This window comes from Bos grunniens, chromosome 23 (genome assembly GCF_055505025.1).
Source record: "Bos grunniens cultivar Pamir isolate PY7600 chromosome 23, Bosgru_T2T1.0, whole genome shotgun sequence".
Lineage (NCBI taxonomy): Eukaryota > Metazoa > Chordata > Mammalia > Artiodactyla > Bovidae > Bos > Bos grunniens.
Window position 1 is genome coordinate 7383618 of NC_141187.1, and position 26576 is coordinate 7410193.

Sequence of the window (26576 nt, forward strand, 5' to 3'; positions counted from 1 at the left end):
GCAGGGTGAGATAGATATGCAGATGCAGAGAGCAGACAGGTGGACACGAGGCGGGGCAAGGAAGTGGGATGGGATAAACTGGGAGACTGGATTTCCATACGCACTCTACCACGTGTAAAATGGTGGGGAGCTGCTGCACAGCACAGGGAGCTCAGGTCTGTGCTCTGTGATGACCTAGAGGGGTGGGATGGGGCAGTGAGAAGGAGGTCTAAGAGGGTGGGGACATATGTATGATATATGTATGATTTACTTCATTGTATAGCAGAAACTAACCCAACATTGTAAAGTAACTATACTCCAACGAAAACAAACAAACAAAAGTCTGAATGTGTCCCACCCATCTCTTACTAGTGTTTTGGATTTTCCATTATATTTTCCTCTGTGTACTGCAACTTGGATATATTTTATTGCATTTTTTAAAGATATCTAATTTTGCATGCTATTTAACCCATACATTGAGTTCTTAATTTCAGACATTGCATTCATATGTACAAAAACTCTTTTATTTTGTATACTGAAACCATTCAATGAAATTCTCCATCTTTTCCTTTATATTTTTAAATATTTTTTTACAATGGTTATTACATCTGTTGCTTCTATTGATAGCCTTTTCCCTTGGTTATTGTCATGTTTTCTGCTTCATGTGTCTCAAAATGTTTAAATGTATGCTATATGCTCCTGCTCCTGCTAAGTCGCTTCAGTCCTGTCCGACTCTGTGCGACCCCATAGACTGCAGCCCACCAGGCTCCCCTGTCCCTGGGATTCTCCAGGCAAGAACACTGGAGTGGGTTGCCATTTCCTTCTCCGATGCTATATACTTGCCCATAATAATCAGAGTTATCCCTTGATGTCTGTAGGGGACTGGTTCCACGGGACCCCTCTCCTCTGCACCAAAATCCATAGTTGCTCAAGTCTGCCAACTAAAAATTGACACTTTCCAACATGGCAACCCACTCCAGTATTCTTGCCTGGAGAATATCATGGACAGAGGAGCCTGGTGGGCTACAGGCCATGGGGTCACAAAGAGTCAGGCATGACTGAGCAACTACGCCTAGCACATCTGCCTCTAAAAGGATGAAGTCACTAGCCGCTGCAGTCTCTGAGATTCAACACACCTGAAAAGAGTTCAGGGATGAGATCAGGAAAGAGGTACCCTGTGTTCTGGAAAACTGGCAGAACAGACCTTTAGATAATTAAATATTTTCAGGAGATTTTATGAGCTTAAATTTTTGCATCTTCTCATATCTAGAAAAGCACTAAAATCTTTAATGGAGACATCTGCTCCTCGTGACTAGCTGTTACCTCCACAAAACTAGCAGCAACCTTCTGCAAAAACATGTATTTGATTGCATGTACTCTCCCTTCACCCAAACCATATATATATAGACCTCCTCCTCATCTCTTACAAGCAGTTTCTCAGAGCTATCTGAGAGGCTATCTCCTGGGCTATGGTCCTTATTTTGCCCGAAATAAAACTTAACTCACAACTCTCACATTGTGGGGCTTTTTGGACAAGTCTTTTATATAAAATGGCATAATATTTGTGTATAACCTGCACACATACTCTTATATACTTTAAACCATCTCTAGGTTACTTACAATACCTAATGCAATGTAAATGTTATGTAAAAAGTTGAAAAAACAATATAAATACTATATAAATAGTTGTCAGTGTACAGCAAATTCAAGTTTTGCTTTTTGAAGCTCTGTAGAATTTTTTAAATACGTTTTGTTGAATCTGTGGATGCAGAACTGGCAGATATGGAGGGCTAACTGCATAGATATTGACACTGAGATTATTTCCTAAAGAAGGTCAATCTTTTCTTCTTCAAGAGTGATATGGTGAAGAATGGAACCCCTCAATTTAGTCAAGAACTGAGCAGGGTCAGGGCTACAGGAAAGTTTGGTTAAACTTAGTTTTGTGTGTGTGTGTGTGTGTGTGTGTGTGTGTGTGTGTGTGCCTGGTTGCAAATATTTCAAGGGCTATGTCTATCATGTGCATGTTTCAGGCTCTCTTCAGGCTTGTCCTTCCCCACTTCCGGCAGCAATGTAGACACTCTGTCTTCCCCTTCCCTTAACTACTCATAATATCCCAGCATTCAGAAATATTCCAGGAGGCTCAAATAATATATTCTCTTTCAAATATTATAAATATTAACTGTTGAACACTAATGTTAATTAGTGACTACCTCAACTGTATTTTAATAAGGAAAATGATATTTTAGAAAGCTAAGTTTAAATACAAAAAAGCATCATTCTATTCAAGGTCATGTGTGCATGCCTACTAAGTTGCTAAATCATGTATGACTCTTTGTGACCCACCAGGCACCTCTGTCCATGGGATTCTTCAGCCAAGAATAATAGAGCAGGTTGCTATGCACTCCACAAGGGGATCTTCCCAACACAGGGATCCAATCCATGTCTCCTGCATTGCAGGCAGATTCTTTACCACTGAGCCACCTGGGAAGCCCATACTCAATGGCATAACTCCTCTATATATCAACAAGACAAATACAGGTGATGACTACACACTTGGGTGATTGATTTTTTGTGAGTGCCTTTTGGAAAAATCTAATTAACAAGAGTCACTCGAGTGAGCACAAGCCCTAATATTTAGTATTTTGTAAGTTATAATTTGCCTTCTAATGCATATATTCAAATTAAAATTCTATGATAAATAGACATATTCCAGTACTCTTGCCTGGAAAATCCCATGGACAGAAGAGCCTGGTAGGCTGCAGTCCATGGGGTCACTGGGAGTCAGACACAACTGAGCGACTTCACTTTCACTTTTCACTTTCATGCATTGGAGAAGGAAATGGCAACCCACTCCAGTATTCTTGCCTGGAGAATCCCAGGGACAGGAGAGCCTGGTGGGCTGCAGTCTATGGGGTCACATAAAGTCGGACATGACTGAAGCGACTTAGCAGCAGCAATAGCAGCACCAGCAGCATACAGTAGTCATGTATGGATGTAAGAGTTGGACTATAAAGAAAGCTGAGCATCAGAGAATTAATGCTTTTGAACTGTCGTGTTGGAGAAGACTCTTGAGAGTCACTTGGACTGCAAGGAGATGCAACCAGTTGATCCCAAAGGAAATCAGTCCTGAATATTCATTGGAAGGACTGATGTTGAAGCTGAAACTCCAATACTATAGCCACCTGATGCAAAGAACTGACTCATTGGAAAAGACCCTGATGCTAGGAAAGAGTGAAGGTGGGAGGAAAAGGGGATGACAGAGGATGAGATGGTTGGATGGCATCACCGACTCAATGGACATGGGTTTGAGCAAGCTCTGGGAGTTGGTGATGGACAGGGAAGTCTGCCATACTGTAGTCCATGGGGTCGCAAAATGTCAGACACAACTGAGTGACTGAACTGAACTGATGATAAACAGCAACACCTAAACTTTATTTCTGACAGAATAAAGGCTGTATGGAGTTTCCCTAGTGGCTCAGCAGTAAAGAATCCAAGCGCAACACAGGAACTGCAGGAGACACGGATTCTATCCCCGGGTCAGAAAGATTCTTTGGAGGAGGGCATGGGAACCCACTCCAGGATTCTTGCCTGGAGAATCCCATGGACCAAGGAGCCTGGTGGGCTACAGTCCATAGGGTCACAGAGTGTGACATGACTGAAGCAACTTGGCACACATACACACAAAGGGTACATGTTATAAGGACCTAGGATAATTCATCAAAGTTTATTGTAGTCAATCAGGGAATAATTCCAGTCTTCTTCAAACTGTTTCTTACATATAACTTTCTGTAATTTTAGGCTAATGATTGTTTTTTCTCAGTAAAGAAACATGTGTGTTATAAGTTGGTGAAAAAGAAAATAAAACTCTACATGTATATTCAATACTAACATTACAAAAGCATCAACCATAACAAAAATAATGTAAGAATACAAAGTTGATTGACATATATGAGAGAACACTGATCAATTTTTTAAGTTTGTATAGATGATAACAGACAAGATTTTATTTTTACTTCATTTTGAAAAAATACTGATTCACTGTTACAATTTGAAATAAGAAGAGTTGAAAAGGAAACTATAAGCAAGGTGAAAAGACAGCCTTAAGAATGGGAGAAAATAATAGCAAATGAAGCAACTGACAAAGAATTAATCTCAAATATATACAAGCAACTCCTGAAATTCAATTCCAGAAAAGTAAATAACCCAATCAAAAAATGGGCCGAAGAAATAAACAGACATTTCTCCAAAGGAGACATACAGATGGCTAACAAACACATGAAAAGATGCTCAACATCACTCATTATCAGTGAAATGCGAATCAAAACCACAATGAGGTACCATTTCACGCCAGTTAGAATGGCTGCGATCCAAAAGTCTACAAGCAATAAATGCTAGAGAGAGTGTGGAGAAAAAGGAACCCTCTTACACTGTTGGTGGGAATGCAAACTAGTACAGCCACTATGGAGAACAGCGTGGAGATTCCTTAAAAAACTGGGAATAGAACTGCCTTATGATCCAGCAATCCCACTGCTGGGCATACACACCGAGGAAACCAGAATTGAAAGAGACACGTGTACCCCAATGTTCATCGCAGCACTATTTATAATAGCCAGTACATGGAAGCAATGAATGGATAAGAAATCTGTGGTACATATACACATTGGAATATTACTCAGCCATTAAAAAGAATACATTTGAATCAGTTTTAATGAGGTGGGTGAAACTGGAGCCTATTATACAGAGTGAAGTAAGCCAGAAAGAAAAACACCAATACAGTATACTAATGCATATATAAGGAATTTAGAAAGATGGTAATGATAACCCTGTACGCAAGACAGCAAAAGAGACACAGACGTACAGAACAGTCTTTTGGACTCTGTGGGAGAGGGCGAGGGTGGGATGATTTTGGAGAATGGCATTGAAACATGTATATTACCATAAGTGAAATGAATCGCCAGTCCAGGTTTGATGCATGAGACAGGGTGCTTGGGGCTGGTGCACTGGGATGACGCTCAGGGATGGGAGGGGAAGGGAGGTGGGAGAGGGGCTCAGGATGGGGAACAAATGTATACCCCTGGTGGATCCATGTCAATGTTTGGCAAAACCACTACAATATTGTAAAGTAATTAGCCTCTAATTAAAATAAATAAATTTATATTTTTAAAAAGAGTTGAAAACTATTACTATAACATAAATGATTACAATGGATTTTGTCCTGGAGAAAATACCAATATTACAAGCAATAGTACAGTGATTTAGGATATGACTAAAGAATACAAAACAGGGAGTAGAGACACAGATGATTCTAAAATACTCACTTCACAGCAGGAATTCAATTGAAAAGTGTTACATACCCAAAATTTTTCTTTCTGCCCCTGTGCTCCTCTTAGTGTGCCCCATCTAGAAATAATAATAAAAATTATTAACACGGTTAAAAATACTTGAGCTGCATCTTGATGAAACACAAATTATTGTGGGAATTATATCTTTTCTATTTCCCTCTGTCCCACCATGTTTCATTATGGAGCTATCATCATTGCCTACATAAAGGTGAATGTACTGTTTCTTTTTAATCAAAACATCATTGACTTTTTAAGAGTCCACTTAACTAGTCCAAATGGCTTGAAATCAAACTCATTGATGAAAGGAAATAAACCTTAGGGCAGCTGGGATGCAAGGGTTTAACGTACTGAAAGATATCTCCTCTCTTTACATCTCATCTTCTGAAACTCTACTAAAACTCTCCAAGAATACTGATAAAACCACAATGTAAATAAAGATAATTGCTGTAAAAGTGTGTTTTTGCAAAAATATTCATATGCATATATTATTTTATAAAATGGCTATATGACTAATGTGAAATTTCTCTATATACATGCACATATGGAAATCAAATCCTATATTCTCAGTAAGTGAAGGGGAGAAAGTGGCAGAAAATGAAGAGAAACTAAAGAGCCTATTGATGAGGATGAAGGAGGAAAGTGAAAAAGCTGGCTTAAAACACAACCTTAAAAAAATCTAAGATCATGGCATCCAGTCCCATCACTTCATAGAAAATAGAAGGGGAAAAAGTGGAAGCAGTGGTAAATTTCATTTTCTTGAGCTCCAAAATCACTGTGGATGATGAGTGCAGCCATGAAATTAAAAGATGCTTGCTCCTTGGAAGGAAAGCTGTGACAAACCTAGACAGTGTTTTAAAAAGCAAAGGTGTCACTTTGCTGACAAAGGTCCATATAGTCAAAGCTATAGTTTTTCCAGTAGTCATGTACAGATGTGAGAGTTGGACTGTAAAGAAGGCTGAACACTGAAGAACTGATGCTTTTGAACTGCTGTGTTGGACTCTTGAGGGTCCCCTGGACATCAAGGAGATCAAACAAGTCAATCCTAAAGGAGATCACTCCTGAATATTCATTGGAAGGACTGATGCTGAAGCTCTAATATTTTGGCCACCTGATGTGAAGAGTTGACAAATTAGAAAAGACCCTGATGCTGGGAAAGATTGAAGGAAAAAGGAGAAAGGGGTGGCAGAGTATGAAACGGTTAGATAGCATAACTGACTCAGTGGAAAGTGAAAGTTTCTCAGTCATGTCCGACTCTTTGCGACCCCATGGACTATACAGTCCATGGAATTCTCCAGGCCAGAGTACTGGAGTGGATAGCCTATCCCTTCTCCAGGGGATCTTCCCAACCCAGATCTTGAACCCAGGTCTCCTGCATTGCAGGAGGTTTCTTTACCAGCTGAGCCACCAGGGAAGCCCAAGAATACCAGAGTGGCTAGCCTTTCCCTTCTCCAGTGGATCATCTCAACCCAGGAATTAAACTGGGGTTTTCTGGATTACAGGTGGATTCTTTACCAACTGAGCTATGAAAGAAGCCCCTTCACTGACTCAATGCACATGAATTTGAGCAGACTGTGGGAGACAGTGAAGGACAGAGGAGCCTGGCATGTTACAGTCACGGGGTTGCAAAGAGTCAAACATGACTTAAAGACTGAATGATGAGGATGATTCTCAGTACTGGTACATTCTCAATGTAACAGATAACAATTCATTAACAAAAAAAAATCAAGACTTAAAATACCTCTTCTTTTTCTCTTGATTAAAGCCAGGGACATAGATGTTACTAACATGTTCTATTTACTAATGAAATGTCAAGATTTGTCCAAGATCCCAGAGTGGGGATGTTGAACCACAACTCCAAACCCCATGTTCTTCTCAACATGTTATATTGCTTCTCTTATAAACATTCAGTCCCCAACTACAATGTGTCATGAATGGCATGAGTTTTATGTGGAAAAAGCATATTGATCACCATTTCCATGTGCTTTGGTGGATTATGGGAAAATAATCCTATTCACATAAATTAATCCCTAATATCCCAAATCTCAACATCAGAGTGGTTTTCCATTGTATAAAAAACATTCTGGAAAAGATATGAATTTGTTGTTCAAATATTATCAATATGTCCATTTCCCAGAAAGCTGTTTTTAATAGGGTATAAAAAGAATGATACTGCAGTACCATAGAAGTATTGTTTAAAGACGGCAGGTTTATTGTAAGGATTGGGGGCATTCATGAGAATAAGTAATAATGCAATAATAATGATCAAATAATGGATCATTTGATCCTGTGACTAAGAGGTTATCTCCTCCTTCTTCCCCTGTGGCTCAGATGGTAAAGAATCTGCCTGCAATGCAGGGTACCTGACTTCAATCCCTGGGTCAGGAAGATCTCCAGGAGAAGCAAATGGCAACCCAATCCAGTATTCCTGCCTGGAGAATTCCATGGACCGAGAAGCTTGGCAAGCCACAGGCTGTGGGTTCGCAAAAGAGTTGGACATGATTGAGTGACTAACACTTTCACTTTTCAAACTGATTCAGTTTTCAAAATCATTTTTCAACTTTATAATTACATCTACATTCTTGTAACTTTTCTAAATAAGCTACTGACATGGAAAATTTTACCAGTCAAATGATTTGACCCCAAATATTCAAGAGTCATTGTATGCTTCTACCAGTAGATCATATTTGAAAGGTTGAGTTGCTCATTTTCTGCTCATGATGGCTATCATGTCAATTTCAGGAAGGTCAAATTCTGGACCACTCAAGAAAATGTTCTTTCAGGCGGTCAGTCCACTAATTACTTTAGTTATTTATATGAAATACAAAATACACAACTAAATAAGAAGAATCTAAGGAGCCACTTGACTCCAAAACAATATAGGCAGGAAAGGACCCCCACATCTGAGATCCATCAGACATGGTAAGAAGTTGAGGTACATCATGCTTGAGGCACTAAAGAGCCTCATAGGAAAGAACTTCCATTAGAGAAAGAGGTATCTAGACACAACGAGCTCAATCCAGTAGTTAAACATTTGTCAGCAATGAGGAGGAGCCATTGAGAGTATAATCCATTCCCTGTCACTCAGATATGTCCAAATAGAGCTCCATAATGAACTCAGCTAAGTTTGGAGTTGGGGCAGAAACAGGTCAGACTTTTTATTAAAATCTGAAAAAGCTATTTCACTAAAAGCTGTGTATGCCATAAAACACTTTTAGTTATACTCAAAAACAGAGGGTAATGGTAGAAATGCATAAAAGTTTCTTTCCCACTTTGTACGAGATTTCTACCTTCCTAGGCTCCACTGCATTGGGGATGGTGCATGGGAAGACAAAGCAGTATACCAGAAGGAATTGAAAAGACATAATGGCAAAATACACCATGAAGTAAGAATTGCATGTATCATAAGCCCATTTTAGATATTCCTAGCACTCTCAGAAATACTGAGACTGTTTTGGAGCAGGAAGATCCACAACTGCATATGGGGTTAAGATATACCAAAATGATGACTACACGATAATTCCATTACCAACAATCAAAGACTAACTCCAGTGGACCTTTGAATAATATGGGCTTGAATTGCATAGGGCCACTTGTATGGAGTTTGTTTTCACTAAATACATACTACAATACCACAGGGTCTGAAGTTGGTTGAATCCATGGATGCTGAAGCATGGGTGCTGAGAACAGCCTGTAAAGTCACATTCAGGATTCCAAGCGTGTGGGGCTCGTGCTTAACCTCAGCGTTGTTCTAGGGGCAACCGTAATCCTAACAGCCCTAAGAAACAGCATTTTCTCACAAGGAAGAAGTGTAGTTGTATAATTTTTCTTATTCTATATCACTGGAAAAAAAGTAAATAAACCATTCTGTGGATATCTAAGAAGTAAAAACTTTCACTTTTGCTGTTTTTCAAGTGTCATATTTTTCATATGTTCCTAATATTTTTATGACTATCTAAATGATATAATAGCAAGCATTCTTATCTTATAAATCTATCAACTCTTTGGAGTTGCCTTAAATTTCTTTTAATAGTATTGCTATTTATTATCATTTTAAGACGCATTATTTTGAGCACCAATCATTTTTAACCCAGGGAGAAAGTCAGTGTTCAAATTATTATAAACATTCTCAAGGTAGACAGAAAAGTTCATTAAATCCTTCAATAAAAGTGAGAGAGGAAAAGGAAATAAGTAGGATAAAGCTGATAATTTCAGGGGTTTGGATGCTTGTGAAAAAAAAATTATAAACAAAGGATGTTGACCTTTATGCAACATTCAGTCAGAAAGAACATATCACACCTCCGCACAGAAGCTATTGTTCAGTTTCCCTGTGTTACAGCCTCTGTGTCAAATGAAAAGAAGTTTCATCCATCAGAGACTCTAACGTTTGCACTACAACCTTCAGCTATCTTTTCTTTCCTCTGGAGTTTGTTTTCACTAAATACATACTACAATACCACCGGGTCTGAAGTTGGTTGATGGATGCTGAAGTCTGGGTGCTGAGAACAGCCTGTAAAGTCACATTCAGGATTCCAAGCGTGTGGGGCTCATGCTTAACCTCAGCGTTGTTCTAGGGGCAACCATTATCCTAACAGCCCTAAGAAACAGCATTTTCTCACAAGGAAGAAGTGTAGTTGTATAATTTTTCTTATTCTATATCTGTCTTCTGTGGACAGTTCCTAAGATGGTAACCAAATATCCCATAAAGTCACAAAGAAGTGTTATAGAAAGGTAGACGTGTGGGTTATTTTCTAAATATCCCAGGCTCTGCATGACTGGGAAGAATCAGACCCTAGATTATTAATATCATAGTGAATGCATATATATATATATATATATATGAATAATATATAGTGAATACACACACACACACATTTATACTTTCCTGAATTGTGGTACTGGATTTTGCTTGCCATTGTACCAACAGGTTGAAAATTTTAGGAATGTGTATATATTTTTACAAATATCTACTCATCAGACAACAAATGTCTTTGAGGACATGAGGATTTTCTTTACATTAATATTTGCTCAAAACCTGTTTACACTCTTCTTTGCTTCCCTTGTGCCTGTTCAATTTGAGAAGTATTCACAAATATTTGTTTAAATGGACCAGTACCTTAACTGTCCTTTGCTGAGATTTTTCCTTTTTAAAATAAAGATGTTTTATATAAATTATTCCGATTTGGGGCACTACCCCACAGGGCATGTGGGATCCCAGTTCCTCAATCAGGCATCAAGCCCACGCCCCCTGAAATGGAAGTAGACCACCAGGGAAGCCCCTAAGAGTGTTTCTCAGGGAGGGATGACTTGGGAGATTGGGACTGACATACACATCCTACTATGTATGTGTGCATACGTGCTAAGTCTTCAGTCATGTCTGACTCTTTGTGACCCTATGAACTGTAGCCTGCCAGGCTCCATCTGTCCATGGGATTCTCTCAGAAAAAATAATGGAGTGGGTTCCCATGCTCTTCTGCACGGGATCAAACCCACGTGTCTTATGTCTCCTGAATTGGCAGGCAAGTTCTTTGCCACTAGCGCCACCTGGGAAGCCCATTGCTATAAATGATATAACTAATAAGGATCTATTATATAGCACAGGTAACTCTATGCAATGTTTTGTAATGACCAATATAGGAAAAGGACCTTTAAAGAACAGTGTATATATGGATATGCATAACTTAAACTCTGCCTTCTGGGTTTATCTTATATGCTTACTTTCAGGTCCTTCTGGAAACATTACTCTTTTGCATAATATTAAGTCTTTCTTAGAGAGACCATAAATTCTACAAAGTAAGCATTAAAGAATGATATAAGATTTTGCATTGCTAAGGTTATTCCCTTTGAAAAGGATGTTATTCTTTTCAGACAACTGTACTAAATGATACTAGACTTCCTAAAATGCTGTTTTAAGTTCTGTCTAGATAGTAAAATCATTGGAACTAAATAAGTACTTTGTATCAATATAATATTTTAAATGATTTTTTTTCTGTCCTTTGGTTTCACTTGCTTTTGCCATTGAGACCCATTTGTCCAATGTTGGTCATCTTCGACATGGTAAATAAGAGAAAACTGAATGTGCAATTTTCTTAAAGTAATATTGATATTCCTATAAGTATTTTTTAATATTAAAGCACAGAATCTCTTGTGTACTTCATCCATTTATTTATGCCTTTATTCAGCAAACTACTTTTTAGTACAAAGAAAATATATCTTCTCCCTTCAAGATGCTGATTATCTAATGGGAGTGATGTTGGGAAATGAAAAACAAATGAATTTTTGTATCTTGTTCATGTCCCTGAATATGTTCCAGTGTCTTCTAGTTTATAATCTATGGGAACTTGAATAGAATTTGTATCCTACTGTTGTGTGAAATTGTATAAATCTTAATTATACTGAATTGGTTCAAAAATAAAAATTAAAAAATAGTAAAAAATAAATGTCATGGAAATGAAATACACAACTTAGAGAATATAGTCAATAATATTGTCATAACTTTGGTGATAGATTGTAACTAGACTTATTATGGTGATCATTTATTAATGTATAAAAATATTGAATCTCTATGCTGTATATTCAAAACTAATATGCTATTGTATGGAAAAATATAAGAATAAATTGAACTCTATAATTGCTACCTTTTTGAAAGAGTGTTTCACAACTTTTCTATAGGTTACAGATGAAGAAATTAACAGTGAGGGCAAAGACCACTCCCTTCACAGAGTGGAACAGAAATTCTTCAGGTGGAAATGGAGTGTCGAATTGTAAGCGCTTAGTGCAAAGTCACAAAAGAGCAGTGAAAAGGCTATTGCAGCCTATTCTCACAGCAGCACTTAGGCCGGGGGACTGGAGAACAGCGGTGGGAGTGGCTCAGCCCATAAGGAGCACTCCAGGCTATAATGCTTGGCATTTACAAAGCTGCTGATAGAGAGTCATCCAAATTTGGGTTGTCACATGATCCGGGGACAACTTTGGTGTTAGCATAGGAACAGATTCCAGAGGGAGGATTCATTCATCTTAATCCCAGAGCTTAAGATGAATGTCATTAAAGCAAGACATAATGAAATGCCCAGTAAGAATGGAAGCTCTCTCAGGCAAATGCCGATTCTTTTAACAGCTGTGTCTCCAACTCCTAAAAAAGTGACTATCAAAAAGGCAACCCTCAATAGACACTTTTTTGAGCAAGTACAGGGAATGAACAGGAAGGCATAGGTTTGAGAGTATTTTGGAGATAAAAGGGAGGGAATTTACTGGCTAATATATACCAACTGAAAGGGAGAAGGACTTGAGGCTAACTGCAGGATTTCAAGGTTGAATGAGCAGGAGGGTTCATCAAATATGGCAAATCTTGGTGTACACGTCACATGATACAAAGATGTGTTCCTGACAACTGGGTTGACTGAGCAACACCAAGGCTGTAATTACAGAACTGCTTGTTCTTCTTGGGAGTTCTCTCTACTGATAGTGGTTCTGCTTATTAACTTTTAAATTCATGGTTGTTCAGGGGTTCTGACAAGTAAAATACTGAAATAGAGAAGGAAAGCTGATGACTTAAAATAATGGTGAAAGTGACTTTCTGCAGAGTGAGAACCGGGAGGAGGAAATTGCAACCCCCTCCAGGATGTTTGCCGGGAAAATCCCATGGACAGAGGAGCCTGGTGGAGGCTGGTGGGCTACAATCCATGGGGTCACAAAGAGGTGGATACAAGTGAATGACTGAGCACACACACACATGCAAAGTAAGGAATTCTGTGATGAGAACAATTATTTTCTAACCTACCAAGTCAAGATCATATTTGCATAAGAATCAAGTTCTTTAAATCCAGCTAAGAATTTGGAATGACAAGAAGAAAAAAATATTATATTGATGGTAAGTATATTACACTCTGATCCAAATATCTAGATCAAAATGTTGCAATGCTTCAGATAATTTTCACTTCTGGGGTCCCAGCATTTATCCAATAGACTGAAAAGAGGAATTCAAACTCATGTTTTCTGGGCAGACCAGTTCCATATTAGTGAATACAGATCCAGACAGATAAAAAGCAAAGTTTCTAAACAGTGGACATGTAAAGAAATTTGATGCAGTACAGACAACTAAAACCGGAAATTTTGGAGGAAAACAGGGAACAGATACATTAAGAGAGCCTGATATGAAACTCCAACCCTTCTTATTGAGGAAATGAAAGTCAGATAGAATACAAGTATAAAGAAACCACCAAATGAGTTTCAAGTCATAACAATGATAAGACTACTCTGGATATAGGACTACACTTTTAAAGGTGAGACTACAGCCAGATAATTAGGGCTTTAACACAAAGATTTGAAAGATAACTGCAGTAATAATGAGGCAAAGATACACAGGGACTTGTTGTTTTATGAATGTTCTAGTGGCAACACTTAGTAACTTCACTCAAAAAATTACTCAGGCTTGGCGAGCATGGCCATCTTGAATAGGACGGAGAGCCATCACAAAGTGCTAATTAATGCTAGATCAGAGATGAATGAGAATAGTTTGCATGGGAAAGCAAAATAAAATGATGGTCTCCCCCATCCTCCTTCATTTTTCTACTGAAACAAAATGTCCATCAAGCCAGGGTTCACCGAATCTAAGATTGGCTATTTTGTTGATGCATTCTGCCAGGGAGCTATAAACTTTATCATTGGTTGAAATAGCATATGGAGATTTCTGAAAGATCAGTTTTTGTATGAAAGTGTCAGAGAAGATTGTATATTTTGTGTGCTCCTTAATTAGTCATCCATACAACACTGTTTATTGAGTTGCAGGAATGTTGCTCACACAACCCTATTGTAATATTTCAGGAAGCAAAAGGATTGCTGAGTGTACTATCACATTTAATTTGACCTACAGAAAGGATTATGGAGGAAACTGATGACAAGGTTGTACTCAGTTCATGCCCTGGTCAGAACGGCCTGCTGAGAAACTGGGAGAAGTATTCCTCTGCATTTACTACGTTAACAGATTATGTGCGGAGATGTCTGCACCATAAGAAATGTGCTGGGAGAGACTGTAGGACCAAAACTATCCGTCATCATCAGTGACAATGAACTAGGGTAATATTTAATGAAGCCTCACTGTGAGGGAAAACTCCAGCCCTTTGATGTTGGGAGTAGAAATGGCTTTCTATTTTTTTTATAAAATCTTAGCACTGAAAGGAGACTTTGGGTTTGAGTATACACTAATAGGCTAAATCTGGTCCATAGCCTATTTGGTTATTTGTTATTTTATTTTATTTATTGGGGGAGAGTTGCTTTACAATGTTGTGTTAGTTTCAGGTGTACAGCAAAGTGACTCAGTTATGGGACACTCAAGCTCATTCATCTACATATTATTTATGTCAGCAAACAGCAGCGTTGAATAGTCAAGATCAAACAATTTAATCTGACTGTAATCCAATTTATTTCCTTCACAGATAATGCAACTGAGGCCAAAAGAAGTTAAGTAACAGTTCAAAATTATGTAGTAAGTGGCCAAATTGCCCTAGTGTCTAAGGAACACAAGCAACAAAAAGCAAGACCAGAGGCAGAAATGGGTGGAGTCCTTTCCAGCTGGGAAGAGGCAGTGAATGACAGGACTTGCGCAATTTGTAGCGGATGCCAAGGGAAAGGGGGTGCAGCTGGGAGAAGAGAAGGAGATAATGCCAGGGGTCACCCTTTGTGACTTCATGGAGGTGTCATGAAAGGCTTGGAGTGGGAAGGGCTGTAGGCAGCCCTAGAAGGATAATGCTGGTGATGATGAACAAGATAGGCTAAAACGAAAAGTGTGGGGATGGAGTCAGGAGGGACAGCTTGGCTGTGATAACAACATTCCATCAGGGTTGCATTCGCTCACATCCAGCCAACTCATGTATACACAGAAACATTATTAACCTAATTATTAGAATCATGGGGATGAAAATAACATTTGATACACTTATTTTGAGTATCAAATGAATTAAAGTTTTCATTTAGATTCACAGGTAGTACATGGCATCCGATCCCATTAGTTCATGGGAAATAGATGTGGAAACAGCGTCAGACTTTATTTTTTTGGGCTCCAAAATCACTGCAGATGGTGACTGCAGCCATGAAATTAAAAGACGCTTACTCCTTGGAAGAAAATTATGACCAACCTAGATAGCATATTCAAAAGCAGAGACATTACTTTGCCAACAAAGGTCCGTCTAGTCAAGGCTATGGTTTTTCCAGTGGTCCTGTATGGATGTGAGAGTTGGACTGTGAAGAAAGCTGAGCACCGAAGACTTGATGCTTTTGAACTGTGGGTGTTGGAGAGTGGTCTTGAGAACTGTGGTCTTGAGAGTCCCTTGGACTGCAAGGAGATCCAACCAGTCCATTCTGAAGGAGATCAGCCCTGGGATTTCTTTGGAAGGACTGATGATAAAGCTGAAACTCCAGTACTTTGGCCACCTCATGCGAAGAGTTGACTCATTGGAAAAGACTCTGATGCTGGGAGGGATTGGGGGCAGGAGGAGAAGGGGACGACAGAGGATGAGATGGCTGGATGGCATCACTGACTCGATGGACGTGAGTCTGAGTGAACTCTGGGAGTTGGTGATGGACAGGGAGGCCTGGCATGCTATGATTTATGGGGTCGCAAGAGTCAGACATGACTGAGCGATTGAACTGAACTGAACTCATTCATCATCTATGAAATTTATTTTTTCTGCCACCTCTCCCTTTGTTAGTGAAACATAGACTTGGCTGGACCTTCTCTTTGACCTTCTCTTATAGAAGGAGTCAATCATATCCTACATGTTTTTGTTCAGAGACATGTAAATCATCATAGCAACACATGCTTTTAACAAAACCTCCGAGTTCGTTCATCCATCAGAATTGTTATACTCCTGGAGCAGAAGATAAAATCCTGAGCCTAGGTTACAACACAGTAAGCTTCTATTATTGGTCACAAATTTTATTTGGGTTTTTCCATAGCATCTTATGGAAAACCTGAATAAATCCTTTGGCCAACCTAATACATACTTTCTAAAAATGATTAGTGATTATTTTGAAAGTACTCTGTCTTTCAAGGCACAATCTTGAAAGTTCACAAACATACACTTTACCTAACCTTCATGTGAACTCTATCATATTTAAAAATTTGAGGACAATACCTAACCTAGTGATAAAGAACCCACCTACCAATGCAGGGGGCATAAGAGATGCAGGTTAAATCCCTGGGTCAGGAAGATTCCTGGAGAAGGAAATGGCAACCCATTCCAGTATTCTTGCTTGAGTAATTCCATGGACAGAGAAGCCTGGCAAGCTATAGTCTACAGGGTCGCAAAGAGTTGGACGTAACTAAGAATGTAATGACATACCTACCATAGAAGGTATTAGATTAGAAAACAGAAATAAAACAGGATCATAATAATAATATACCAAGCTACAAAAAGGAAAAAGCTAAATTTGAAAGGTAGCACTGTGCCAGGGACTCATAATAAAGCTCCATCACACAGGCCTCCCAAATCTGAAGCATTCACAGGCATTAAAACTCATCTCATAAGGAAGGTAAAGTGCGCTTTCCCAGTACCCGAAAGTCACTCTCAGCCTTATTGTAATCCAAGTTCTCCATAAATCTAGGGAATTGTCTATAATCACCTTCCACAATCGAAACATTTGTTCATGTACCTTGTCTTTCCTCCATATTTACCAAATAGAAAATTATTATTTCAAACTACATGTTTTACATAACCCTATAGAATTAAAATGTATGTGAAACCCATGTAAATGTAAAGCCAAACTCCCAACTACCTGTCTGACTTTCTTGGTGCAAACAGAATCATACTATCTACCGTCATAAGAATGTTATCACATTTATCAAAGAAATAAAGTTTTCCCTCCTATGGTCACATTTCTCTTTCCCTTCTCATTTTTATTCAATTGCTTGTGTTCTAGGAATAATTGGATCATTGTCTAAAAAGAATAATAAATTGGAATGATAAGGGTAAAAGTACATCATGTCCTTGATCAGTACTCACTAATGCCCTAATTAGAATTAGCTTCATATTATACTTTTAAAAACTAATTCTTAAAACAGATTAAGGTAATAAATTAAAAAGTTCAGGAAAATACAATTTTTTATAGATATTAAAGAACATGTAAAATGAGTAGCCTACTAGGAAGCAGACACAGTGTCTTCTTAATCCTAACAACAGGACAGGGAGGAAACTGTTATTACTCCAGTGAGAAAACTGAGATTTAGAGAGATTAAATAACCTGCCAAAGATCACCCAGGGAGCAGGGCAAGGACCAGCTTCTGCACCTAAGCCTGTCTTTAAATTAAGTGTCCTTAATGCTCTACAGAGTTGCCTCCATAATCAAACTTAGTCTTTACTGTTCTGGAGCAAAAACAATCTTAGAGACCTTTGCGTGTTAGTGTGTGTGCATTAGTCACTATATCATGTCCTACTGTCTGTGACCCCATGGACTGTAACCTGCCAGGCTCCTCTGTCCATGAAATTCTCCAGGAAAGAATACTGGAGTGGGCAGCAATTCCCTTCTCCAAGGAATCTTATGGACCAAGGGATCGAACCTGAGCCTTCAGCACTGCAGGCAGATTCTTTACCATCTGGGCCACCAGGGAAGCCCTATGCATGTGTATGTACACACAAATATGTGTTTTATGTATATATTTATATATGCTTTAAAGGTGTGTTTTTATGAATGTCAACAGAGATTTCAAGCAGCTCTTTTTATTTAGTATCTTTTTTATTTAATTTTTATTTTATATTGGAGTATACTTGATTTACAATGTTGTGTTAATTTCAGGTGTACAACAAGGTCACTCAGTTACACATAAACATATACCTATGCTTTTTCAGATTCGTTTTCCATGTAGGTTATTACAGAATATTGAGCCAAGTTCCTTGTGTTATACAGTTGGTCCTTATTGATTATCTATTTTATTAATATATATGCTAAGTCATTTCAGTCATGTCCGACTCTGTGTGACCCCATAGACAGCAGCCCAACAGGCTCCCCCGTCCCTGGGATTCTCCACACTGGAGTGGGTTGCCATTTCCTGCTCCAATGCATGAAAGTGAAAAGTGAAAGGGAAGTCGCTCAGTCGTGTCCGACTCTTAGCGACCCCATGGACTGCAGCCCACCAGGCTCCTCCATCCATGGGATTTTCCAGGCAAGAGTACTGGAGTGGGGTGCCACTGCCTTCTCCGTTAATATATATAGTAGTGTATATATGCTTACCCTAATGTAATATAATCTCTCCCTTGCCACCAAGTTTCCTATTTGGTAACCACTAGTTTGATTTTGGGGCTTCCCTGATAGCTCAGTTAGTAAAGAATCCACCTGGAATGCAGGAAATTCCAGTTCAATTCCTGGTTGGGAAGATTCCCCTGGAGAAGGGATAGGCTACCCACTCCAGTATTCCTGGGCTTCCCTTGTGGCTCAGCTGGTAAAGAATCCAAAAGCAATGTGGAAGACCTGGGTTCAACCCCTGGGTTTGGAAGATCCCAGGGAGAAGGGAAAAGGCTACCCACTCCAGTGTTCTGGCCTGGACAATTCCAAGGACTGTATAGTCTGTGATGGACTGCGCAAAAGCACTCTGGCTGTGACAGACCGCACAGAAGCGTGGCCGAGAGGAGCTACCCCTTGCCCAAGGTCAGGGGCGACGGCCGAGAGCACCAGGCTGTGACGGCGCAGGAGCGGCCAAGAGGAGCTACCCCACACCCGAGGTCAGGGGCAGCGGCTGAGAGTAGCAACCCCACGTCCAAGGAGCAGCAGCTGCGTGGGCACAGGAGGGCCGAGAGGAGCTACTCCACATTCAAGGTCAGGAGGGGCGGCCATGAGGAGATATCCCTCGTCCAAGGTAAGAAGCAGTGGCTGCACTTTGCTGGAGCACCCATGAAGAGATACCCCAAGTCCCAGGGAAGAGATACCCCACGTCCAAGGTAAGAGAAACCCAAGTAAGATGGTAGGTGTTGCAAGAGGGCATCAGAGGGCAGACACACTGAAACCATAATCACAGAAATCTAGTCAATCTGATCACACGGACCACAGCCTTGTCTAACTCAATGAAACTAAGCCATGCCATGTGGGCCACCCAAGACAGGAGGGTCATGGTGGAGAGGTCTGACAGAATGTGGTCCACTGGAGAAGGGAATGGCAAACCACTTCAGTATTCTTGCCTTGAGAACACCATGAACAGTATTAATAGGCAAAATGATAGGATACTGAAAGAGGAACTCCCCAGGTTGATAGGTGCCCAATATGCTACTGGAGATCAGTGGAGAAATAACTCCAGAAAGAATGAAGGGATGGAGCCAAAGCAAAAACAATACCCAGCTGTGGATGTGACTGGTGATAGAAGCAAGATCCGATGCTGTAAAGAGCAATATTGCATAGGAACCTGGAATGTTCCTATGTCCATGAATCCAGGCAAATTGGAAGTGGTCAAACAGGAGATGGCAAGAGTGAACATCAACATTCTAGGAATCAACGAACTAAAATGGACTGGAATGGGTGAATTTAACTCAGGTGACCATTATATCCACTACTGTGGGCAAGAATCCCTTAGAAGAAATGGACTAGCCATCATGGTCAACAAAAGAGTCTGAAATGCAGTACTTGGATGCAATCTCAAAAATGACAGAATGATCTCTGTTCATTTCCAAGGCAAACCATTCAATATCACAGTAATCCAAGCCTATGTACCAACCGGTAACTCTGAAGAAGCTGAAGTTGAACGGTTCTATGAAGACCTATACAAGACCTTTTAGAACTAACCCCAAAAAACATGTCCTTTTCATTATAGGGGAAAGTGAAAGTGAAGTTGCTCAGTCATTTCCGACTCTTTGTGACTCAGTGGAGGGTAGCCTACCAGGCTCCTCTGTCCATGGGATTTTCCAGGCAAGAGTACTGGAGTGGGTTGCCATTTCCTTCTCCAGGGGATTTTCCCAACCCAGGGATTGAACCCAGGTCTCCCGCACTGCAGGCAGACCCTTTACCGTCTGAGCCAACAGGGGACTGGAATGCAAAAGTAGGAAGTCAAGAAACACCTGGGGTAACAGGCAAATTTGGCCTTGGAATACGGAATGAACCAGGGCAAAGATTAATAGAGTTTTGCCAAGAGAACGCACTGGTCATAGCAAACACCCTCTTCCAACAACAAAAGAGAAGACTCTACACATGGACATCACCAGATGGTCTACACCAAAATAGATTGATTATATTCTTTGCAACCAAAGATGGAGAAGCTCTATACAGTCAGCAAAAACAAGACCGGGAGCTGACTGTGGCTCAGATCATGAACTCCTGATTGCCAAATCCAGACTTAAATTGAAGAAAGTAGGGAAAACAACTAGACCATTCAGGTATGACCTAAGTCAAATCCCTTATGATTATACAGTGCAAGTGAGGAATAGATTTAAGGGACTTGATCTGATAGAGTGCCTGATGAACTACGGACGGAGGTTCATGACATTGTACAGAAGACAGGAATCAAGATCATCCCCAAGAAAAAGAAATGCAAAAAAGCAGAATGGCTGTCTGAGGAGGCCTTAAAGATAGCTATGAAAAGAAGAGAAGCGAAAAGCAAAGGAGAAAAGGAAAGATATAAGCATCTGAATGCAGAGTTCCAAAGAATAGCAAGGAGAGATAAGAAAGCCTTCCTCAGAGATCAATGCAAAGAAATAGAGGAAAACAATAAAATGAGAAAGACTTAGAGATCTCTTCAAGAAAATTAGAGATACTAAGGGAACATTTCATGCAAAGATGGGCTCAATAGAGGACAGAAATGGTATGGATATAACAGAAGCAGAAGATATTAAGAAGAGGTGACAAGAATACACAGAAGAACTGTACAAAAAAGATCTTCACGACCAAGATAATCACGATGGTGTGATCACTCACCTAGAGTCAGACATCCTGGAATGTGAAGTCAAGTGTGTCTTAGAAAGCATCACTACGAACAAAGCTAGTGGAGGTGATGGAATTCCAGTTGAGCTCTTTCAAATCCTGAAAGATGATGCTGTGAAAGTGCTCCACTCAATATGCCAGCAAATCTGGAAAACTCAGCAGTGGCCACAGGACTGGAAAAGGTCAGGTTTCATTCCAATCCCAAAGAAAGGCAATGCCAAAGAATGCTCAAACTACCACACAATTGCACTCATCTCACACACTAGTAAAGTAATGCTCAAAATTCTCCAAGCCAGGCTTCAACAGTATGTGAACCGTGAACTTCCAGATGTTCAAGCTGGTGTTAGAAAAGGCAGAGGTACCAGAGATCAAATTGCCAACATCCTCTGGATCATCGAAAAAGCAAGAGAGTTCCAGAAAAACATCTATTTCTGCTTTATTGACTATGCCAAAGCCTTTGACTGTGTGGATCACAATAAACTGTGGAAAATTCTGAAAGAGATGGGAATACCAGACCACCTGATCTGCCTCTTGAGAAACCTATATGCAGGTCAGGAAGCAACAGTTAGAACTGGACATGGAACAACAGACTAGTTCCAGATCGGAAAAGGAGTACGTCAAGGCTGTATATTGTCACCCTGCTTATTTAACTTCTATGCAGAGTACATCATGAGAAACGCTGGGCTGGAAGAAACACAAGGTGGAATCAAGATTGTGGGGAGAAATATCAATAACCTCAGATATGCAGATGACACCACCCTTATGGCAGAAAGTGAAGAGGAATTAAAAACCCTCTTGATGAAAGTGAAAGTGAAAGTGGAGAGTGAAAAAGTTGGCTTAAAGCTCAACATTCAGAAAATGAAGATCATGGCATCTGGTCCCATCACTTCATGGGAAATAGATGGGGAAACAGTGGAAACAGTGTCAGACTTCATTTTTCTGGGCTCCAAAATCACTGCAGGTGGTGACTGCAGCCATGAAATTAAAAGACGCTTACTCCTTGGAAGGAAAGTTATGACCAACCTAGATAGCATATTCAAAAGCAGAAACATTACTTTGCCAACAAAGGTCCATCTAGTCAAGGCTATGGTTTTTCCAGTGGTCATGTATAGATGTGAGAGTTGGACTGTGAAGAAAGCTGAGCTCCAAAGTATTGATGCCTTTGAACTGTGGTGTTGGAGAAGACTCTTGAGAGTCCCTTGGACTGCAAGGAGATCCAATCAGTCCATTCTAAAGGAGATCAGTCCTGGGTGTTCATTGGAAGGACTGATGCTAAAGCTGAAACTCCAATACTTTGGCCACCTCATGCGAAGAATTGACTCATTGGAAAAGACTCTGATGCTGGGAGGGATTGGGGGCAGGAGGAGAAGGGGACGGCAGAGGATGAGATGGCTGGATGGCATCACTGACTCAATGGACATGAGTTTGAGTGAACTCCAGGAATTTGTAATGGACAGGGAGGCCTGGCGTGCAGCGATTCATGGGGTCTCAAAGAGTCGGACACGACTGAGCGACTGAATTGAACTGAGTTTGATTTTGAAATCTGTTAGTCTGTTTCCATTTCGTAAATAAGTTCTTTTTGTATCTTTTTTTAGGTATTATTGATATCATATGATATTTGTTTTTCTTTCTTCACTTAGTATGATATACTCTGGGCCCACCCACATTGCTACAAATGACATTATTTTATATGAATTCTTTTGAAAATTATTTATTTTAATCGAAGGCTAATTACTTTACAATATTGTGATGGTTTTGGTGTCCATTGACATGAATCAGCCATGGGTGTGCATGTGTCCCTCCTTCCTAAGCCCCCTCCACCTCCCTCCCCATCCCATCTTTCGGGGTTGTCCCAGTGCACCAGCTTTGGATGCCCTGCTTTATGCATCAAACTCGCTCTGGTCATCTATTTTGCATACGGGAATATGCATGTTTCGATGCTATTCCTTCAAATATCCCACCCTCGCCTTCTCCCACATCGACCAAAAGTCCGTTCTTTACATCCGTGTCTCTTTGCCTGCCTTGCATATAGGATCATCATTACCATCTTTCTAAATTTTGTATACACACGTATATATATGTGTGTGTATGTGCATGTGTTAATTCTTTTTAAACCAACCCTTGTACCTTGCCTTTCCCTAAATGAAAATACAGCTGTACTTTTTTCTATTGCTTTGTTTTATAAAAGCAATAATTTTTGCTGTTGTTAATAACAGCAATTACAGAGTTAACAGTCCTGGTCAGTGTTTCAAATGACAAAAATGAAAGACCAATGTCAAACAAGAGCAACACAGGGAACACAGGCTGTGCTGTCAGTTTGATTCAGCATTGACAGACAAGGCAATGTGATGCCATCAGCTCTGAACACCAAAGTAAAATAAAATCAGTTTCACCTCCCCGGGTCTCTCTTCATCTCCACTCTTCTGTCAATGAACTCAGCTCAAAAGATCCCAACTGTCTGTATAGCCACTCAGTGGCTTTTCTGAATGATCGATAGCTTTCCCTAGCCAGCTGCATCAAAACAGTGGGTCTTGTTTTATTTATTAAGGCTCTCAGTGTTATTTATCTCAGTACCCTCAGCTCCTAGCATGTATAAATTTAAAATCTTTGAAAATATTAGAAAAAAACAGCAAGCCAACTTTTTAGAACTATTTAGATGATGTCACTTATTAAAACACCCAGGATGATTTTATTTTCCATTTCATCAGTTCCATTTTCTCAGATTAGAAGTTCAACTTTCATTCACAAGGAAAGAATCTGAATAACATTTCAAATTTGAGAATGTCATTTACAATTATTAACCTCTTCAAAATGTTGCATATTGGGGGGGGTGGGAAATCCAGCAAATTTTAAAAGGTTTTTGGGATTTCCCTGGCAGTCCAGTGGTTAAGACTTTGCCCTCCAGTTCAGAAGGTGAGGGTTTGATCCCTGATCAGGGAGGTAAGTTGCTCATTCGTGTCTGACTCTTTGTGACCCCATGGACTGTACAGTCCATGGAATTCTCCAGGCCAGGATACTGGAGTGGGTAGCCTTTCCCTTCTCCAGGGGCTCTTCCCAACCCAGGGATCGCACCTAGGTCTCCCACATTGCAGGCGGATTCTTTACCAACTAGCTGCAATGTGGGAGACCTGGGTGTGACCCCTGGATTAGGAAGGGCCCCTGGAGAAAGGAACGTCTACCCACTTCAGTATTCAGCCTGGAGAATGTATAGTCCATGCATCACAAAGAGTAGGACACAACACGACTGAGTGACTTTCAGTTCACTTCACTCCAGACAGCTAAGATCCCACATACTTCACAGCAAAGCACCAAGACATAAACAACAGAAGCAACAACATAACAGATTCAATACAGACTATAAAAATGGTCTACATTAAAAAAAAACTTTAAAACTTAAAAAAGTTGTTGAATTATATATCTAATTACAAATATGGCCCAATCGATCCCCACTGTTGATATTATTACTAATAACAGTAAACATTTATTGAATGTTCCCGTATATCCAGCATATGAGTACTGTGTATGCATGATCCCATTTATTCCTCATAAACATCCTTTTATCCCTAGCTTACAAAAGAATAAACATCTAAGTAAATTATAGCAATAGCTTTGATATAGATTCTCTAATGTCAGTCCAATGATTTACTAAACAAGATTAGTATTGAACTGGTTTCAGCTGAATATTGGGTCTGCAACTAACCAGCATGTAATCTCTGGAAAAACTCTATTGCTATGCCCTCTTTTTTAATATTAAGTTATTGGGAAGATAAAATCCAGGGTCCTTTACAGATCTTAGATGGATAAAATATTTTAAGTTTGAAAAGTAGCAAATTATCTAATCAATTTAATCAAATTATCATTCTAATACTTCTTTTATTTTTAATACTATTTACAATTGGAGTATTTCAATACAGTAATAAAAGTAAAATAAAATAACAATTTAGCAGTCAAATAACCTCATCTTTAAAAATTGTGTTTAAGAAGGATATAAAAAGCTTAGGGTATAGTGAAGAGAAAAAAGTTTTATAAAACCAAAATCTTTAAAAAATAGCATTTCTCTAAAGAAAAATAAATGCAAGGGACTTAATAGCCTTTAAAGTAAGAAAGTTTATGTTATGTTATTTATAAATAAAACATACAAGTTCCAATTTAAGTTGCTCTGGGTATTTTTTTTGTTTTAATATCATTAGATAAATAAACTTGAAAATAACTAGATAAATATTGAAAAATGAGAGCAATATAGCAATTTGAAACAACCTGATAGTAAAATAAAGCTGTAGGAAACTGAACAATGGCATGTCTTTTGAACAGAACACCCCGAGTCAAACCATAATAAATGTATGTAATAATTTAATAAGCTATAAAAATGCACTTCAAAGAGTAAAGAAAGAATAGATTATTTATTATGTGGCCTTGTTGCTTTTAGTTCAGAGTTTAGAGAAAAAAATTAGATCATCACCACACATCATTCACCCAAATATCTTCCAGGTAGATCTTTGACTCAATTACCTTAGAAATAGAAGTTTGAAACTCTAGAATAAAAGTTAAAGCATTGTCCAGGTCAAAGGCATTAAAAGTAAATTTATGAAGCCAAAAATAAACTGGAATTTAGTCAATAGTATAAAAAAGTCAAATTCCCAATATATTATGAGCTCATACCCATCAAGATTTTAAAACTGAAGTCTCTGCTAGAAAAATGAATAAAGGACAAGAATGCTAGTGACCTTTATTCTAGGGTCACTTCCTACTCTAGTCCTCACCTGCGCACTCTTTGGTGAAGATTGCCCCCACGCCCAGGCTTTCAAGCACTTTGATTCCATCTATTTCAAAACCACTTACATTTCAATGCAGTTACATTATACGGGTTCTTTGTTTGTTTTAATTGCTGGAGATCAGCCAAAACAGCCGAGTAGAAATACCCTGAGCTCACCTCCTCTCACACCATGTGTTTACAGGGCTGTCTCCACTACCGGACTGGAAACAGTTCAAGACCAGGCGACTGTATGAACATGACTTCCCAGAGCTTAGGCCTGCCACCGTGTGTCAGGGGAAGAAAGAGTCTTTTTCGTTTTGAATGTTATTCAGTTTGCACTACTTGCTTTGTCGCAGAAACTGAACAGTGGATCTCGTTTATTGAAATCCCATTTCTATTCTTTGGTGACAATTTCTGCTCTCAGATACACCTGCATCTCAAAGTACAATGACCCAGAAACAGGCTGAACTGAGTTAAACTGAACATCACAGAACAGGGGGAGGAGAAAAACCACCTGGGCACTTGGAACTTTCACTGAAAACCAAACAATGTTGCTGCAAAGACATACAACTTCCTGCAGAGTCGATGGAGGACAGGGAGGCAAACCCAGA

General features: G+C 39.4%; 1 protein-coding gene across 4 annotated transcripts in view; it reads right to left on the reverse strand.

Annotated features, from left to right (window-relative positions):
* Window positions 1-26576, reverse strand: part of TINAG (tubulointerstitial nephritis antigen) — a 104885-nt gene that overhangs the window by 13090 nt on the left and 65219 nt on the right. For all 4 annotated transcript variants that reach the window (XM_086370621.1, XM_086370620.1, XM_086370618.1 and 1 more), the window contains exon 10: window positions 5334-5379. In XM_086370621.1, the coding sequence (XP_086226747.1) occupies window positions 5334-5379 (46 nt within the window). The remainder of the gene's footprint in view (window positions 1-5333; window positions 5380-26576) is intronic.